Source organism: Ambystoma mexicanum, chromosome 2q (genome assembly GCF_040938575.1).
Source record: "Ambystoma mexicanum isolate Mex_15411 chromosome 2q, UKY_AmexF1_1, whole genome shotgun sequence".
NCBI classification, from domain to species: Eukaryota; Metazoa; Chordata; class Amphibia; order Caudata; family Ambystomatidae; genus Ambystoma; species Ambystoma mexicanum.
In genome coordinates, this window is record NC_090924.1 from 429,487,698 (window position 1) to 429,506,596 (window position 18,899).

General features: G+C 47.2%; 1 protein-coding gene across 6 annotated transcripts in view; it reads left to right on the forward strand.

Moving 5' to 3' along the window:
• The window catches only part of LOC138569471 (myoD family inhibitor-like), a 327,234-nt gene that overhangs the window by 173,135 nt on the left and 135,200 nt on the right, over positions 1-18,899 (forward strand). For all 6 annotated transcript variants that reach the window (XM_069647464.1, XM_069647465.1, XM_069647463.1 and 3 more), the window contains exon 3: positions 3,147-3,256. In XM_069647464.1, the coding sequence (XP_069503565.1) occupies positions 3,154-3,256 (103 nt within the window). In that variant the 5' untranslated portion in view covers positions 3,147-3,153. The remainder of the gene's footprint in view (positions 1-3,146; positions 3,257-18,899) is intronic.

Sequence of the window (18,899 nt, forward strand, 5' to 3'; positions counted from 1 at the left end):
TATGCAAAAAGTGAGACGAATGTTTAGGGAAGGACAAGCCTTCGAAGTTGGGGAAAGTTCCACGAACTTTTGCGATGGCCGAAAAGATTTCCAGGCCGCGTTTGCACAGTACCTTGTCAATGAAGAAAAGCTTTAGCTGAGGCAGTTGTTCCTGGCAGTTCCTGCAGACCTCGCTGTTCCTGAGCTTCAGTCGTGGGGACAAGAAGGAGGATGTTGGGAGGTTCCTGCACTGCCCAGGGATTAGGCCAAAAGCTTAGCAAGACGTCAGTTTAAGGTGTGAGTGCCTTAAAGTCCACAAGCTGGTTTCCTTCCCTCTGGCTATCTGGTTTTCAACAGCACTCTGATGAAAATTAGAACAGATGGGGACAGTGTCCAGGTGGCTTGCGAGTTGGTTGTTCCCACCAAACTCAAAGGAAGAAGTTAACCTTGAAGGGCTTCTCTGTCGATGGAGTTTCAGGCAATTCGGACCTGCAGCAGGGCTTCACCGGTCGTCCAGGAGTTGCAGCAGTCCTCTTCCTTCAGCTCGTCTTCGGTTCTTTCGTTCCAGTGGTCGTTTCTGCTTTACAAGTCCCAGAGACCTGCTTTTAAACAGTTTTCCCCCATTCATTTCAGCCTGGCTGTCACTCATAAAGGAGGGTGGCTGTCCTGGCCAGACAGCTAGCCGGCCAATCACGCCAGAATGCATTCAGGTCTCCTCAGAGACCAAGCACAGGGAGTTTCGGGCACCTCCCTCACATCCTGTCCACCCCAGACACTCAGGTGCCAGAGGAGGGCTTCAGCACTGAAGCCCGCCAAAGGCCAACGAACAAAGGGACCAAACCTGGTTTGGCGCGCAGAGACAAACTCAAGAAGGACCTTTCCTAAAAGAAATGGTGAAAAACGTCGACTGGTGTCTGTTTTTTACAAATAGGTCTGGGGCGCCATATTGAAAAACATGGCTGACCCGATTTTTAGCTACCATTGTTAGCAGTCGGGGAAAAATCATGGTAGCTTGATCTAAACCACTGCCACCAGCCATTTAAAGTAGGAAAGGGTAACATTTGACTGTTACATGAGTGTTTTGACTCAGAGGAAGCTATGCAACCCCTCCAGCACTCTATAGTAAGATAGTGTGTGCTGGGTCTGTAAATTTAAAGAGAAGTAGGTCAATTTAACTTTACATGCTCTGGGAGACAGTAGTCAGTCCCAGAGAAGGTATTCAAACCTTGGGAAGTCTAAAAGACATCCCTGTGTCACTGCACAGAAAAAGACAATGCCTATCGAGTTATTTTAAAACTCCATAACCAATGAACACAAAAGTAAAACACATTGAAAATGAAAAGTTCAAAGCCCCAAAATATAGCAAAAGAGCTGGAGGGCTCTAAGGTAGAGGGAATTTAACACTTGTGTGAGAAATCTCCCTAACACCCATCTATGCACCCTAGAATGCTGCTATGGCTATGCTATTCCGGTCTAGCAGCACACTTAGCCGTCCACACAAACCCCTGATGTACCTCAACACCTATGCCGTTAGTATACAGCGACAACCAACGTAAATAATTTGGTCTAGCTGGGCACTAGCACTCTATCCTAAACCACCAACAGCACCCACCCATGTGCTTGACCTCCGGCAGCTTACTGGAGCCTAGCCAGTCCACCTAAATCCTAACCTGGCAAAAATGCACACATGCATCCTTTAATTTAAACTCTTAGAACCTCCTCCACATGGACTGCGGTCACCGAGGGCGTTCCAACCACAAAGCCATGCAAATGGGGAAAGGGCACTATATAAATGACAAATGCAATACAAATGAATGCTAGATGAGCAAGTGGGCCTTAAACTAGTGCTGCAAGTCTTTGCTAAGTTTGCAACCACATGCACCTCTGGACGATCATACTGCAGAGTACTTGCGAGGGAGTGCATAGTGGTCTTTCTTCTGCGACAGATGGATAAATAGGAGCAACTAGCTCACCTGCACATAGTGGGCAGTTGAAGGGGTGCAGGTTCTGCCAAAGCAGACCCCTTCCAAGGGAAAATCAGCACTGAAAAACACTATCCAACCAACAGGGCACAAAGGACACAATTACACCACACCAGCCCTCCGAACACTCGGCTGGCTCCCGATCAAACACAAGATTAATTTCCAAACTTTTGCACAGCTCATCTTGCCTTCCACGGCAGAGCCTCAGAATCCACCACAAGGAAATTCATTCACGGCAAGCCAGCCAGAACTCTTTGGTCCAGTAATGTGGAATGAGTAGCAATGGAAAGCTTCAATTGCAAATACCACTGAAGATACATTTCCTCCCATCCAAGCTCTGCAATTCTGTTCCCAAATGTCTTTGCACAAAGGAAAACTATCTGGCCTTCAGAAAAGCCTTAAACACCTTGATATTCACCAGTAGAATCTGCACCAAAGCTAAGCACCACAGGCCAACCTCATCCAACAGATGCCCATGTTCGGTATCATCAAACAGACATGACCTTCCCATACCTAGCCACATGAACACGCCACGGGCCAGCACACAAATGCATCAGCCCAGTATTACGGGAGATCCGACTCTTTTGGGTCAATCTCCCTACGCCCCTTAACTGCAATCAGGAATATACTCTTGCAAACATGCCACAAGCCCACACTAAAAGCATTGCTCAATCTGTACAGGAGATCATACGCGCTGGTGCTGGCCTCCCTGCGTCCCTCAAATTAAAATGGAGCATCAAGAACCTTTCACCATCAGAGATGACAAATACATTCTTCAGACACCTGAACAGTTATCTTGAACCAACGGGTTCTGTCTCGCGAAACCATCCCCCCTAACCAACTCAAGTCTTCATCTCTCACCACCTTGCACAATTAACCCGCACACATGGCAGTGAGCTGTTCAAATCTGGGTGCTATATAAGATCACAAAACATTCAAATTACTTGTGGAGCTTTAGAACCCTGAACTGTGGGCATTAGACTTCATAAAGTGGTATGGGTGTGTCTTTTAGACTAATAGAAATGAGCCTCAGGTGGGTAAAATACTAAATATTGAGTCTAGCAGCATTTCAGAAATGTAGTGGCAGATTTGAAAATCGCGAACTTAACGGCTTTTGTTATGAATACAGAATCCCTGTATGCTGAATGGGCTGGCTCATTCACTCCATGTCCTTCTGGTTGACAGCTCCAAGATGTCCGACTCCAGCCGAGACAGCCCTGAGGTGGCGGGAGGAGCCAAGGATGGCCCTCCGGGGCCCGAAGTGCACCCAGGAGGATCTTCCACTGCGCACGCTGGTAAGAAGTGTGATTGCAGAAGACATATTACACATAGTAGGTAGCATGAGAGACGACATTAGAGGAGCTTTTATTTGGCAACCAAAGGCCTGTGATTCACTATGGAGCTCATTTTGCTCCAGGCGTAATGTTAATTCAATGCGAAAGGCTTTTATAGATTGAATTTGTTACACCTCAAGTTCATTAATTTGTATGGTGGGCAGGAGGAGCCGACCATACGTTACGATTCCACCTCCCCATCCTCTCTGAAAAACAAATACTCCAGCATTGTGATGCTGGAAATGCCTTATGGAGGGACAGGGCCTCCTGTCCTTGTCCTACCACTTCTCTGTGTGTGTTTTCTTTGTTTTCTGCCACCGAGGTCCAGCCTGTACCTCTGGCAGTGCAGCTCTTAATTTTATATTTTGGTGAACAACAATGAGATACCCTTATGGCACCCATGTGTGTTTTGGGCACCTACCTGTTGCACACAGAGCATGGTATGGGTTGGTGGCAGTTACATGCTGACTTGGCAGTGGCTTTGAGTGTCCTCCTTTTTTGGGGTACCCAGGCACTGCCAATAGAATCAGTGGATTCCTGATAAAAGGCAAGATGGCCCTGTTGCCTCTTGGTTTCTATTGTCTCTTACCTTTTTTCCAAAAGTCCTGTGAAGCCCTGACTCTGTCCCTTCCTCCTGAGTGGCTGTTGGGTGGAAACCCCATATATGTCTCATTGTTCCCTTTCCTCCTGACACGCTGATTGGTGGAAACACCATATATGGCTCTGGGGCTGCCTCCTGTCAGACTGACTGGAGCCTTCCCAGGGGCTGTGTGTTGTGGGTACACCCTAGGGGTGCGACCTGTGTGAATGGAGTTAGGCGTCAACTCACATTCTCTGTTGTGGGTGTCTGGTTTCTGTGTGTGTGACAAAATGAATGAGACAGCCCTGACTGAAACTGACATGAATGCAGTGTAGTGTGCTGAAAGGCTGTGTACTTACTCCAATCCACATTCTTTGTTATGAGTGTCTGGGTGGAGTGAATTGCCTGAAAGCCTGTGAGCCAGATTGGCTGCCTGCCTGCATGAATGCCCTTCTGTGTGATTTGCTGACTGAGCCTGGCTCAGCCAGAGTGAATGGGGAACAGATCTATATATCTGCGGTCCTCTCAATTACCAATTTGTTCAGAAGCTGAACTTGAAACTGAAGTTGTTCAGAAGCTGAAGTCTAAGTTGTAGAAAGAAGAAGCTGTTCCTTGAGGCCCAGCTGGAGGAGAAGTCCGCTGCTGCATTTCTTTACTGTAATCCGAAAGTTGTTGTCTCCCAAGGACTGATCCAGAGAGGACCTGCGAAGGAGAACTCTCCCGAGCTATGAGGGACCATCGTGCAAACTGCTGCTCTTCATCCAAAGTGCCCTGGAAGCCAGTCCTGTGTGCCTGCCATCCGGAGAAGGGGTTTGTGAGTCCTGAAGAGGAGTGCCCGGACATCTCGAGTTGAAGAAGACCATTGGTTTCACCTAGGGCCCGGAAGTGCGTTTTGTGACCGTTGAAGCCGTTGCTGTGTACGCCCAGAAGAGGGGTTACCCTGGCATAGTGCTGCTGGATACCTGGAGCTGCAAAAGTTCCAAACTGCCTAAAACATTTTAAGGGACATCCTCACCATTATCACTGACCACTTTTTCTCACCTTAAAGAGTTCAGAGTCGTTGAGTGCAAAGGAAGGTCAGTCTGTGGGTTTTCCACCACCAGAAGCTAACAAAGACATCCTGAGGGTCCAGACTTGGTGAGGGTTCGAGGTCTACTCCAGTGGTTGAGTCCAGGTTGCCAGAAGCCGTCCAGATGTCCGTGCTGTGGCTGCAGCACTGAAGAACCGACAGTCACAATATTCTGAAACCCGACACGAAAAGTGACCTATGCACGTGTCGCAGCCAGAAGTCATTGAAGGGTCGCAGGGGTCTTACTCTCATCTGCCAAGCCTTTAAGGAGCCCACAGCAAGTTTCATCTTCACACGACTTCTGCAGTCGGAGAAATCGTCGACCAAAGCAGAGCACCGCAAAGAGCCAAACTGCTGCACTTCAGAAAGACCTTGGTCCATTTTTCCTCTTATGCTCAGCATCCCAGTGGCTCCTTCTTCCAAAGGGGTCCATCCTGGAGGGAATCGTCGAGCAAAACCGAGAAACTCTGCCACTTCGCCTGCCAAGGCACCAAGGGTACTGTGACGAGGAAGAACATCTTCTAGCCACAAGAGCTGTCCAGGGGTCCCAGATTCATCTTGGATCCTGTTCTGCTGTGGCCTCTCAGGCACTTTGGGGTGGTAGAACCTTTTAAAAGAAAGCACAAGGTTATTGAACATTATTGGACTGGGCTGTAAAAGACAAAATACGTCACTCCCTTACTTTTCCATTACAGGTTGCCCAGGTTGGGGGGATCCCCACACAGAATTATTTGTCTAGTCTACAGAAAGCTTTCTGCCACCGTTCATACCTAACATGCCTTTCTTCCCTATTCTATGTTGTTATACCTCACCTAAGAATTCACATGCCTATTTAAAACTGCCTGCAGCCAGTACATCTATTACTGAATGGAAGTGTTGTGAGGTACCACATAGAGTGTATACATTTGCCATTCTTTGAATACGTATTCCAAGTACTAAGTGTTATTATTTATATGTATATCTGGTAGGTGTAGAAATATTATTGTATATACAGAATCTGGGTTGTCATCTAACATAGTCTGTGGACACTCCTTTGTGGGGGCTTTGGGGAAACACTGTACTTAAGAACCAGCCTGCATCACCTCCTGGAAGCTTAAGCCCGGCTGCTCGTCCACTGTTACCAAATTGAGCCTTGTGGGGGTGTTCTGTGCCTTCAGCCTACCATATAGCGGGCAGAAGTACAGATGCCCCCTCCAGTCTTTACACTCCCCATCCTCACTGAATAACAAATACTCCAGCATTTAAACCATCATGACATGTTCATGCTGGCGTAAATCCTGTGGATTCCTGTAGAATCTGCCTGCTTTTTACACAAGCGAAAAGCAGGCAGATTCCATAGGAATCCATTGTAAAGCTGCCTGTCAGGCGTTTACTCCATCTGCACGACATAGTGCAAAAGGGTGGCATAGAGCAAAGGCCAGTATGCCACCAGTTTACACTCCCCTTAGTCGTACAAATTTTGAAAATGATGTGGCGGGGAACTGTGTATGCCAAAGGGTAAATGTAACGGGTCCCCTCCACGTAGAGTGCAGGGAACTCGAACAGGAGCCCCTTTATCTGTTTAAAAAGGGGATGGGAATGGCATGACTGCCATGCACCCCCTCACATCCTGTGCATTCTAGCACACAGTGCATGGCCTTGACCTTCCCGCCCTAACAAGCACTGTGCGCCACGCGTAACTTTGGCCTGGATGCAGCATGTCTGCCAGCCCAGCAATGAGGCCCACGCTGGGAGCCCTTTTCGTTCCACTGCCAAGGGCAGAACACTGGGCGCGGCTGTGCCACCTCAGGCCAGCACTCAAAGCCGCTCCAGGTAGTCAGCCCAGCTGCCTAAAGTTTTGAAGCGGCTCCGTTTTTGCCAGCAATCATGGTACAAAATAAACCAAAACAAGAATAAATTCATTGCACAAAGATACCCAAATCCGCCTTTGAATACGCTCAAAGAATGCTAGGTTAAAAACAAACGGGAAAGATGCAGGCGAAATGAACAAGCATTGACAAAGCCAACATTTGTGATTTGTGTGTAGTGAATTTATTTTCCGTAGGGACAAGTTTTGCTATTGTATTCCGAAGTACTCATGTCACAAACAATGTATTGACTTCGCATACCCACATACTTGTATCAATATCCCGGGTTCTCGTGCCGTGTGGCAGTTGCTCTCATTGAACACCATTTACTTGCATGATAGGCCTGGTAGGCCTACAACATATCAAGGAACTTTCATCATATGCCAGTCATTTCTGTCGAATTTAAAACTGTAAATGTAGTTTACTCGTTATCCTTGGAGGATTAAAGGCCTGCGTCGGTCGGCTCGGATGGCATTCAAAGCTGTGACTGTAGGATATGCATGTATCCAGGCCAGAGACGAGTCCTCAACTCCCGGGTCCGCTATGCGAGAGTCACAAGGCCTCTATACCCCGGATCGCTATTAAAGTTGCGTAAAGATGTTAGGCTGGCAAGGATGGAGCTGACCTATTGATATATTTTATTTTATAAGAGTGTATGTGTGTGCGTGTGTGTGTGAGAATTGGGCAGGGCTTCACAGGGAGAAGCAGTCATTTATAGAACATGTTTCATACAGTAATACCCAAGTATGCCAAAAACGAGGGGCAGCACAGGAAAGAGCCTGGTTTTTTTTGGTCTTAGCTTTTTGAACCATAAGGATATCAAGAGTAAAATGTGTCCTGTTACGGGAATTTCAACGCTGTGACGCCAGATGGGAACGAATCAACTAAGCAAATATGTTATGGATCATACGACATAATGTAAACAAAATACGGGTTCCAAGGATAGCCAATGCGGGGACTTCAGAATAGTAGAGACATGGTCAAATTTGCTAGCACCTGCGTCTGATCTAGCAGTTGAATGAAGGGCCCAAAGTCTGCCTTTGTTACGCCTAATGAGAGAGCATTACTAGAGAAAGGACCAGAGACGGAATCTACTGACCGAAAAGAATCTTCTAGAAGATAGGGTTTTATCCTGCGTAGGAAGGGTAACTGATGGGGATAACCTGATGTCCATCCAAAACAACGTGACTTGCTGAGGGAAGACCTAGCCCTTTCAGCTGCAAGCGACATCAGCAAATACTGCATTTGCCCTGAGAGCTGACACACAGACACAGCAGCTCCTCCCGGTCCCCAGTGAAATTCATCCCCGTGCTAGTGTCAGAGGCATTCGCCTGTACCAAGACCCAGAATGCAAGTGAAAAGAAGGAACATGGAGGACATTTACAAAAACACTACATAAAGATGAAGCACTGCACATTAAATAACTTGGTTTGGTTCTCTCACTGGTTCACAAAATCAAAAAAGGGCGTTCTAGGAGGAGATGTATTTTCAAAACACACACAATTCTGTTGATGCCTGTCAACCCTGAGTGGTAGTGCCCCAGCTCCCTCAGATGTGGCCGGGTGAGATGCTGGCTCGTGTCAAGTGGCTGGCTCTGGCTGGACTCGAGTTTCGAGCCACTACCTGACAAAAAACACGAGCCAACCTCTGCCTCCTCCTTCTCACTGCCCTGATAAAACGAAAAACTGTGTCTGGCTGAGGACTTGCTCTGCCTGCTCACAATTTGGCTGCAGTTTTCAGTTTTTCCGAAAGAGAATAGCATGAGAGTGACACAGGAACAATGTTCTATGCATCCCATGTGATGTCATGTGCCGCATGTGGGTAGGACATTACTCTAGGCATGTGGGTAGGGCACTACTCTAGGCATGTGGGTAGGGCATTACTCTAGAAGCACCAAATGTAGTGTGCCGAGTGTTGATTAGGAAGTGTGTGTGAATGATGCGGGTAAGATGTAGAAAGGTCTTTCTAAAGGGGAGGCGTGTGCTAGGCACTCGTTTCTAAGAGAGAGATGTGTTTCAAGTAGCCTGGAAGGGGAGTCATGTGGGTGTAGGTGTGTGGGGTGATCGCTGTGTTAACACTATACTGGGAGTTATGTAAGAGGCTGTATCGGTGGACCCGTGCGTGTGTGTGTGTGTGTGTGTAGGATTCCTTGGTGTAGGGTCAAAGGGGCAGGTTGTGTGTGTGTGTGTGTGTGTGATGACTATCGGGTATGCAGGTGACCAAGGGGGAAGGGTCTTGTGCACTCTAAGGAAAGGTCTGTGTGTGTGTGTGTGGTTGTTGGAGGGTTGCATGTTGCACCATGATCATGTTGTGGGTCTTTGGCTGGATCAGCGCGTGGATGGCTCTTAGAGCCAAGCCTGACCCCCTCGCTCGGCTCTGGCTTGGCTCTGTCCTGAATACTTGGACTAGTCCACCTCTAATACTGATCTGCAGCTCGTCCAGTGCAACCATACCCTGATGTAGCTTCTTCACAGCCTCCCACGCCCCCTTCACTTCTTCCACTATAACACTTAGAAATTGCCTCCATGCAGTCATAAGCACTGCATGAATAACCAGACCTAAATAGGTATAACAGCACCCACTGCTTTTCGAATATTCAACCCTTGCCAGTGCAGCCATATCCTGACCTCCAGCACCTACTTCTAATCCAGTACGCGCCCTGCACTGCAAGCCTCATGTGAAGCCCCCCCTGATCTTCCAGGGGCCGACCTGCAACGCTACTAGTGCACCCCAACGTGGCTGCAGTCCCTCTGTTACTCAATTGTTGAGACCCAGGCTGAAATCTGCCAGTGTGCCCCATTACAACTTTGCATGTATTTCTCAGCATGGCCATTACTTTTGCGAGGTGCAGTCTCCAAAACAGAGTCTCTTCTACTATTTCCAGAAACGGTAGGCAAATATATACTAACTGTGTTCTTCCTCCACTTTCCTGCGCTCTTTGGTCATGTGACCTAGGAAGATAATCCACACCAGCAACAGGTCCAGTGTTGGGTCTATCTCCAGCAGTGGGCAGAGTCGTGGGCCCTTTTCAGGCAGGGACAAACGCTCAGGTAAGCAGTTTTCCATCTTCGTGGCAAATGCCCGCCAGAGCATGGAGGGTGGATGCCCTCTCCTTCTCCTGGCCTAAGGGCCCACTCTATGCCTTCCCCAGAGATCCCCGGAGGGCGGGGGAGGGGCAGAGGTCCTGGCACTTATCCCTCGCTGGCCATGCTGCCCTTTGTTTGCACTATTACCGCACGGAGCTCAGGGGGATTCTCTGGTTCTACCTCTCCACACCTGTACTGTGAGCGTCTCTGCGATTGAGCCGCTGGTAGCTAGACTGTTCTGCAGTTTTGAGCTCTGCCATCCGGTGACACACTCAGTAGTTCCTCGTGGGACCTGCCAATTGTTCTCAGGGTTCCAGAAGGCCACCCTTTTTAAACCCTTAGGATCAGGTGCCTTTTAACCTGCTCTCAGCCAAGGTAGCATTCTGTATAGCAATAACCTCGGGGTGTACAGTAGGGAGGTCAGGGCACTGCTTTGCCGTGGGCCCTACCTCACTTTTGAGAGGAGAGGGTGGTTCTATGCCTTCCTCTCTCCTTATGCCTGTCTTCCACCGTAAGCTGGAAAAAGTGCTTCCACGCCTAAAGGAGCAGGGTCCCTCTGCAGTGGCCTATCGTGTACTGGATGTGGATTTATTTGCAGTGTATCGGAGAATTCAGACAGGAGGAATCCCTCTTTATCACCTTTGGCACTTCCAAGAGCGGCATAAGACCTTCCCTTCTATGTTTAGTGAATGGATTATGTTTGCCGGTACCACCACCTTGCCGTCACCACAACCTATGAGGTTTCTGCACTGCCTCTTCCCTCAGTGATTTTAAGTCCTTCCACCCAAGGGGGTTGTTGCCTCCTGGGCAGACTTTAGTGGGAATAAATTGAGGATCACTACAGGGCAGCTGCATGGGCGACTCCAACTACTTGTTTCTGCCATGACAAACTACTGGTGGGGGTTGTGTGTCTTCAGAATTTGGAACTGGAGTTTTGGTTTCACTTGCACATTGATGTTTTGGAATTAAAACCAAGGTGGCTCACTTTGCTCCAAGACATCATTTGGCTGCGAGAGTCTTTATGTGTAGACATCCACGTAGGCAGCTCCCCACCACCACATTTTGGTCATTTGAATGGCAGAGTGATATGATATTTTATTTGTATCGTGCTCGTGCACAAGTGTTTCAGAGGGCGAGTGCAAATGGGTAGTCTGAAAGGCGGCATACACTGCTTTTGCCTTGCAAATGAGTATATGCTGCCTACTTTGCTTGCATGGTAGGCAGCATTTACAATTACAATTTAAACACTGCCTGACATGCACACATGGCAGCCACCATGTAATTGTTATTGTCAACACTACCGACCATGATTGCATGGTAAGCAGTCTTTAATTTTGTAAATGCTGTCTACCATCCAGGCATGTTAGGCGCATTCAACTGTAAACACTGCCTGACATGCGAGCATGGCAGGCAGCGTTCACAATGGATCCCTATGGAGTCCGCCTGCTTTATGCTGGTGCATAGAGCCAGCAAGCCCCATGGGATCCCAGCATTTGCATGGGGATGAAAATGTATGCCGCGAAAATGGTGGAGTATTTATATGGCAAAGAGGAAGGAAGTGTAGTAAATAATATTCTGTTACTGCTTCTAAGGGTTGTAGTTTATTTGCAAATATGAAAGGACGTCAGAAGCATTACTGACTTGACGCTGGCGTCACTGTAATCTCAACTGTCAACCTCTACTGCGTGTGATGCCATTTCAATATAGAATGTTATGGATGTCATCACGCGCACTCATAGATACACAATGTGCTTCTCCTTATACAATGCAAAAGAAAAGAAAATGTGGAACGTAAAATGAAACACAAGAACATTGCTTCCCCTCCAAAAAAACTTGGATTGTAAAATTGCAATAACAGAGTACATTATACATCCATTTAGGAATGTTGACAACATTTCAACAAAACGTCCACTGTATGATTCCACAGATCTATATAATTAGCCATACATTTCATAGCCATCATATTTTACAGGCCTCCTTCTCACCCGAGCCGTGTGCCCACCACATACTTCTGGGTCACCTTCTAACACACCACCGTCACTCTCTTGCCACTCTTCTGGCAGGGTGCATCGAGCACCTCGGCTCTCCCTGACTTGTTCTCACGGCTCCTGCCGACGCGCTCCCAACATCTCCACTTTGGTACCAGTCATCATGTCCATTTCCCAACGCACTACGCTCAACTTCTTCAGAAGTTCGTTTCATGAATTCAAGGCTCTTCACATGGCCACTCGTTCTATACTCCATTTCTCCCTGTCACTAGTCACCACATTTCCCCTTCCTACTCTGACAACAACAATGGGCTCATAATAACGTGAGCCCCCACTTGGGGACACTACAAGGTTTTTTCACCCTTATCGCATCACCCACTTTGACTGGGCATGCCCTGCCTTCTTTTCCTATACGTTTCCTGCCAACATCTACCTACAGTCAATGGGGATATATGCCAGTCCACATCCCCCTCCCTCTCATCTTCTCAAAAGGTGACACCCTGTTGTTACATGTGGTGTGTCTCTGTACGCCACCATCATCTCTCGTACACACTCTGTGCACTCCATGTTGTTGACATAAGCTAACTGGATTGCTTCTTTGATTATGCCAGTGACTCGTTCCACTAACCCATTCACCGTGGGGGTGCATAATGCCGTCCAATGATTCTCAATATCATGGGCATCCAAATAATTGCGTATTTCCTGCAAAACTAGCTGTACGCCATTGTCAGTTATAATAATTTTAGGATAACCTTCTCTAACAAATATTTTTGCCAGAAAATGTATCGCACTCCTCGTTGTAATGTTCTCTACAAACTCTACCTCAAACCATCTTGCAGTGTAATTCAATATCACATTGGCAAACCTGTTCTCCTGTCCTAACAAATTCATTGGTTCCATGAAGTCAATTTCCACCAATGGGGAAGGTATAACCACCTTACCCGTCTCAATATGCTGTGTTGTTAATGACTTATCACTCAGGTCACAAGGTATGCACACCCTCACTTCCTCAAAAACCATGGCATCCATACCCGGCCACCAAAACTACACTCATAACCTCCACTTGGTCAAGCTTGTCCCCAGGTGGCCAGTATGAGCCTATCTCATAAGTTCCTTTCTTAAAGCAGTGGGAAGTATCGACCTTTCTCCTCCCCTTGCCAAACCTGACACAGAACTACTCAGCTCATCTTTTACTTTGAAGTAAGGCAAACTCGCTTCCTCCCCCACCTTCGATCCTTGTTCAGTGTTCTTTATGGCCACCTTCATCTCTTTATCATTCTTTATTCCTTCTAACCAAACTGGCCTAGAATACATATTGTTTACAGTTTCCTCCACATGTGCCATCCACGCATCACATACATCCTCACCTTGGTCCTTACCATCCACAGGCGCTCTAGGTAGACAATCAGTTACTCGGTGACTTCTTCTTGGAATGTGTTCTGCAGCAAAATAACCTTGCATTGCTGCTAACCACCTTGCTATTCTCAGTGTCACCAAGCCACAACCTCTTGTAGAGAATAAATGAATCAAAGGTTTGTGATCACTCCTGATTTTGTATGAAATGCCCCAAATAAAAGTCCTTAGATAGCTGGACGGTCAGTAACAAGCTAGCCTCTCTCTTTCGATAGTAGAATACCTTGCCTCAGTTTCCGCTAGGGACCTGGATGCAAAGGCTGTAGGTACCCACTAAATATCATCCTGGAAACATTTGACCCCAGGAACATCCCCCAATAAATCTTCCATGACTTTCTGGAACATGGCAGATGCCAATGCCAATCTGAACGGCATTCTCTTGAATTGGTATGCCCCATTGGAGTATTAAACACAGCCAGAGCCCAGGATATAGGATGTAGATCAACCTGATGGTATGCTGATGAGAGGTCCAGGGTACTATACCACCCTGCCTCTGCCATAGTTGTTAACATTTCATTTACTTTTGGTAATGGATACCTGTTTACCCAAATACTCCGGTTCAAGTCTGACAAATCTACACAAAATCTGATGCAACCATCAGGTTGCAGTGTGACCACAATCAGGGATAGCCATTTGCTACTCTCTATAGGTTGAATTACTCCTACTTGACATAAACCATGTAATTCTTCTCTCACCTGTCAGTCGGGCCGCTTGTCAGAGTTGACTACAGGATTCTGCTGCGCCAGTCCTTCACTGGACCGACCAATGTCTACCAGGTCGGGACCCGACCTCTGACAGGCTGCTCTGCACCTTGCAATGTAGCCTCAAACTGCCTCCACAGCCTCACGTTGGTTCTCAGCAGCTGTTGCCACGAGCTTACCTCCGGCAATCTTTCATGCATCAACCTAAACTGGACACCGCTTGCCAAGGTTCTTCTCCACTCATCCTCATCACCAATAAATGTAGTAAATAATAATCTGTTACGGCTTGTAAGGTAAGTGGTTGTAGTTTATTTCCATATATAAAAGGACCTCAGAAGCATTACTGACTTGACGCTGGTGTCATCGTAATCTCAACTGTCAACCTCTGCTGCACGTGATGACATTCCAATATAGGACCTCATCACAAGTTGGGCGGTATCTCAGCGGTAAATCCACCAGAATACTGCCCAACGCAATTACCATTGCTTCCACTTGATTCAGCTGTAGTACCGCCAGATTACAAGTGGTGGTGGCGGTGTAAGTTCCCATTTTATTTTAGTCCATAGGACTCAATGGGGTATTTTCAGCGCAATTACCATGGCGGTAATTGTGCCACGCAATTACCATGGTGGTAATTGCACCACAGTAATTGCACCATAAATGGACAGTAAGCTGGCAGATTTACTTCCAGCTCACAGCTGGAGGCGAATGCTCCAACTTTCCACCCAACTCATAGTTGGGAGGAGCGGTAATGCGGCAGTAACACTATTACCACCGCATTTTTACCTCACCGCCCAACTTGTGATGAGGCCCATAGAATGTTATGGATGCCATCATGTGCACTTTGATACAACAGGAAGGTGGTGGAAACGCCATACAAATGTTTAAAAATGGGGCGCACCGCAAATGAAAGATGCCTTATGCAAGGCTTTTAGGTCTTTCATTTGCAGTGCCGAAAATGAGCCCCTTGGTGTTCAGCTAAGATCATGCATGGCTTGTTCTTTACTTATTGAGATACTGCTTGGTAAATCCTTTAGTAAGTAAGGATTGTGACGAGGAAGACATACGATCTTCATTACACGAGTCCTGGTCTTCCTCGTCACATTGCTGTATTGAAACCACCCCCGTAGCCCCCTACACTCGGCTTTTATGTAGCCTGGTATGCCAGGACGTGGTATGGAGGGATCCTCTTTAGAGATGACTTGATTAAGGACTTTTTTGACGGAAGGAAGCGTTTCTGGAAAAGAAGGTATGGTAGGTCTGTTTTGTGAGATTACGCCTCACATAGGTAAAGACAGTGACGAGCAAAACCAGGTCTCGGTGTAATGAAAATGACTGGTGACTAATTGGGCCATTCACTGCTGTAGTGGCGCAGAGGTCATTGAGCGCCCGCCGGCAGCGTTGTCATCACGTTGTCATCACATTGCTCACGTGATGACGTCTCTACAGGCGCAGTGAGCCTGATTTCTGATTGTCAAGGACTTGGGGAGGGTTGAGTGTATCTGACCTGTGCCTTCCTGAGCTTCATTGATCTTATAGTAAATCCCCAGGCCGCCCGTCAGTCCAGTTTACTAGCCTCAGCACTGCTTCTAGCTCAGTGCAAGACAAACAAAAAAAAACATTCCTGCAAGTGGTGTGAGCAGGGCAGATCACTTATTAGCTATTTGGTTAATTATGAATCAAAATAACGCGGTGTGCTATGTTGCTAAATTAGTTTGTCTTTAATGTACAAACCAAAAGGTTTCTTCTTCCCCAACAGAAGAGCTAAGATTGCATCGAGTTTTTGTCCAAGATCACAAGTTACTGCGGTGTAATCTCTGTACTTCAAAATTCTGATTCCTTTCTTCACTTGAGGTTTATGCCACATATACATGCATCCCATCTTTAACTGTTATTAAGCAGAATAAAAATGTAACTAGGAGTGCAATGCACTACACACTTCCGGTGTGAGCGACAGGTGCATTGAAGTGCAAGCATGTCTAACCCATGGCCAATCAGGGTGAAGTAATTAACAGTGCTCACAGCATTACATTTACCATGATTAGTAGCAACAATCGGGCGGGCGATCCCTTCCAGACCCCCTGCCCCCACCCTGCTCTCCTCTCATTCCCCCCTGAATCACCTGCATGGAATGCTTCTCTGCATACATCTTGTGGCCACGATGCAGAGCCGACTTGAAGCATGGGCAGTCTGTGCGGTGGCACAGGGCCCCGCTGTCAGAGGGGTTCTTCAAGGCACCGGTGTCTGCCTCAACTGTTGTGCTGCTTCCATGTACGAAGCTTGCATGAGGCCACGGTGTCTCTCTCTCTCTCTCTCTCTCTCTCTCTCTCTCCCTATTTCTCCCCCCCCCCTCCCCAGGGGCCCATCGGATGCGTCAGGCCCTTTAATGACTGCTAATCACTTTCTTTCTTCAAGCAGCGCATTCCAGTGTGGGCGATTTACAAATGGTGGCCCATTTAAGAGAGAGACCATTGCTTTGGAGGAGCTGTTTGTAACGTTTCTGTTTTAAGAAATACAAATAGGCATTTTCACACACAAAGCACCAGTTAGATGCCTAAATCTAGGCTCTCCTCCAGGTCAATTACAATATATGAAACAAAACAGTTTTAAATTCGCTACATTATGTTCATATTTAATACACAAAAAAAGAGTTTACTTTTGGTAGAATATGATATTTTCATCCCATCATATAAGAACCCTTCAGTTATCAAACACTGAAACACAATGAGGTAACCTTTTCACACAATTCATACTGTTATACGTCTTGAAATGGCAATTTTTAAGCATTTTGCTGAATTGCATTCTGGTAATTGTAGTTTCCCAGTCACGTTGAGGGATTAATGCCACAATTGTTCACTATTTGCTTAAAATATTTCTGTAAAATATATATATTTGAGTGGGTACCTTACTTTGGTAGGTGTACTTTTCAAGTCATCGTTATAAAGCAGAGTATTGTTGAAAGCCAGACGTGGGGTTGAGGAGAAAGTCCTGAATATTTGCCCAGGATGTGGTAAGAAAGGTTGCAAGCCTAGAGGCTTGTGCAGTTATTTTTTCCATGATTGTAGCCATGTGCTACTTTTCAGGGCATGAGTAAAGGATACATGTGGGTGGACAGTGTAACTTTTTTCAAAGGGCGGAAGCAACCCCCTTGGGTGTTTTTAAGATCCGTAAACTTGCTCAAGCATTTCGCTACCAGGATTTCACCAAGATTGCCATGTTTTCAGTGCAGACACTTACCCAAAAGACACATTAAATGATCATAAAAGCACATGCTCGTATTGGGATTTTGTTTTCTAGGGAATATTGTTTTCTGCAGAACGGAAATGGTTGGCTTCTCGCACATCCTCTGACAAAATGATCTGCCGCCTGCTACAAAGGCCTTACAGACTCTCCATCCAGTCCAAGAAGCAGGACCTTATACAAGTCCCTATCTCTGAGGCCACTAGCAAGACGGCTGAACTCTTCACAATCTGTAAGGAAATTAGCAATCCTACTGCAGTCTCTACTTCTCCTCTTCCTTCCCAGCCCCTCTGCGCGGTCTTGGCCTCCCACTTTTGTACAAAAACGCAGGACATCCTGTCCCCACTCTCCTCTTCACTCCTTCCTCCACCTGCTCTCAGGCCTCCCTTGATCCCTCTCCCTCCCTCTTACTCTCCTCCTTCTAACCCATAGCACCGGATGAAGTCACCAAGACCGTTTGCTCTATGAAAGTGTCTTCCAAACGGTTGCTTTTCTGCTCCTCTAGAACTATCGAGGACAATATTGCGCCTTCACTCTCTCTTTGGCTGAGTTCTGAAACCACTCTTTTGCCAGTGGCTCCTTCCCACAACTTCTCAAGCACTCCCTTGTGTACCCCCTCTTAAAAAAGTTGTTTGCCGACTCTTCCTACCTGGCTAACTACCATCCTATCTCCATTACCCCCTTCTTGGTCAAACTATTAGAGAAGTTGACCATCTCCCAACTAACCCACCACACTGAAGCGGTTTCTTGTCTCGATGACCACCAGTCTGGCCTCAGAACAGCCAGAGGCATGGAAACTGCACTCCTGAACACCTGTGACAACTTGCTCTCTAATCTCGACCCCTGCTCTCCTTCTGTCCTCTGCCTTCGACACTGTCAATCATGCCACCCCCCTAAACCTTGTCTGCGATACTATGGGTATTATGGACCGGGCACTGGCTGGTGGACTTCTTTCCTTTTGAATCAGACCTCCCAGGTTGAAATGGGCCCTTTTCATTCCTTTACCTCACTCTCTTCCTGCGGCGTCCCTCAAGCCGCTATCCTCTCGCCATGGCCTTTCAACATTTACCTTGCCTCTCTTACCCACTTGATCTCCTCCCTCTCTCCTCATTTCCAGTGTTATGCTTCCTTCCTCTGCCTCCCTTCCTTTCTCACTCATTCACAATTATCTGATTGCTATTCAGGCATGGTGCGCTGCTAATGATCTCTGTCTTAATTCCAGTAAATCTGAGATCCTTCTCATTGGAACTCCTCCCCCTTCCTTCCCCCTTCTCTCTGGCCACCCTTCCTTGTGCCCCCTCCCCTCACCCTCTTATGAGGCAAAAAACCTGGGAGTCATCTTCGACTCCCCTCTCTCCTTCTCACCTCATGTCGCAGACCTTGGTAGGACGGCCCACTTTCAGCACAGCCTCCTCAGAGGTATTCTCCCTTTCCTCACTTTCCCCCAGAAACTCAGTGTCTCCAGAACTCTGTTTTTCTCCAGGCTGGACTATTGCAACAGCCTCTTCCTCAATCTGCCTCTTTCCTCCCTCTCGCCTCTGCAATGAATCCAGAATAGGACTGCAAGACGTATCCTTGGCCTCATGCCCAGGGACCACATCCTTGCAGCCCTACAATGTCTCCACTGGCTCTCAGAGGCTGCAAGGATCACATGCAAGACCCTCTGCATCATCCACAAGG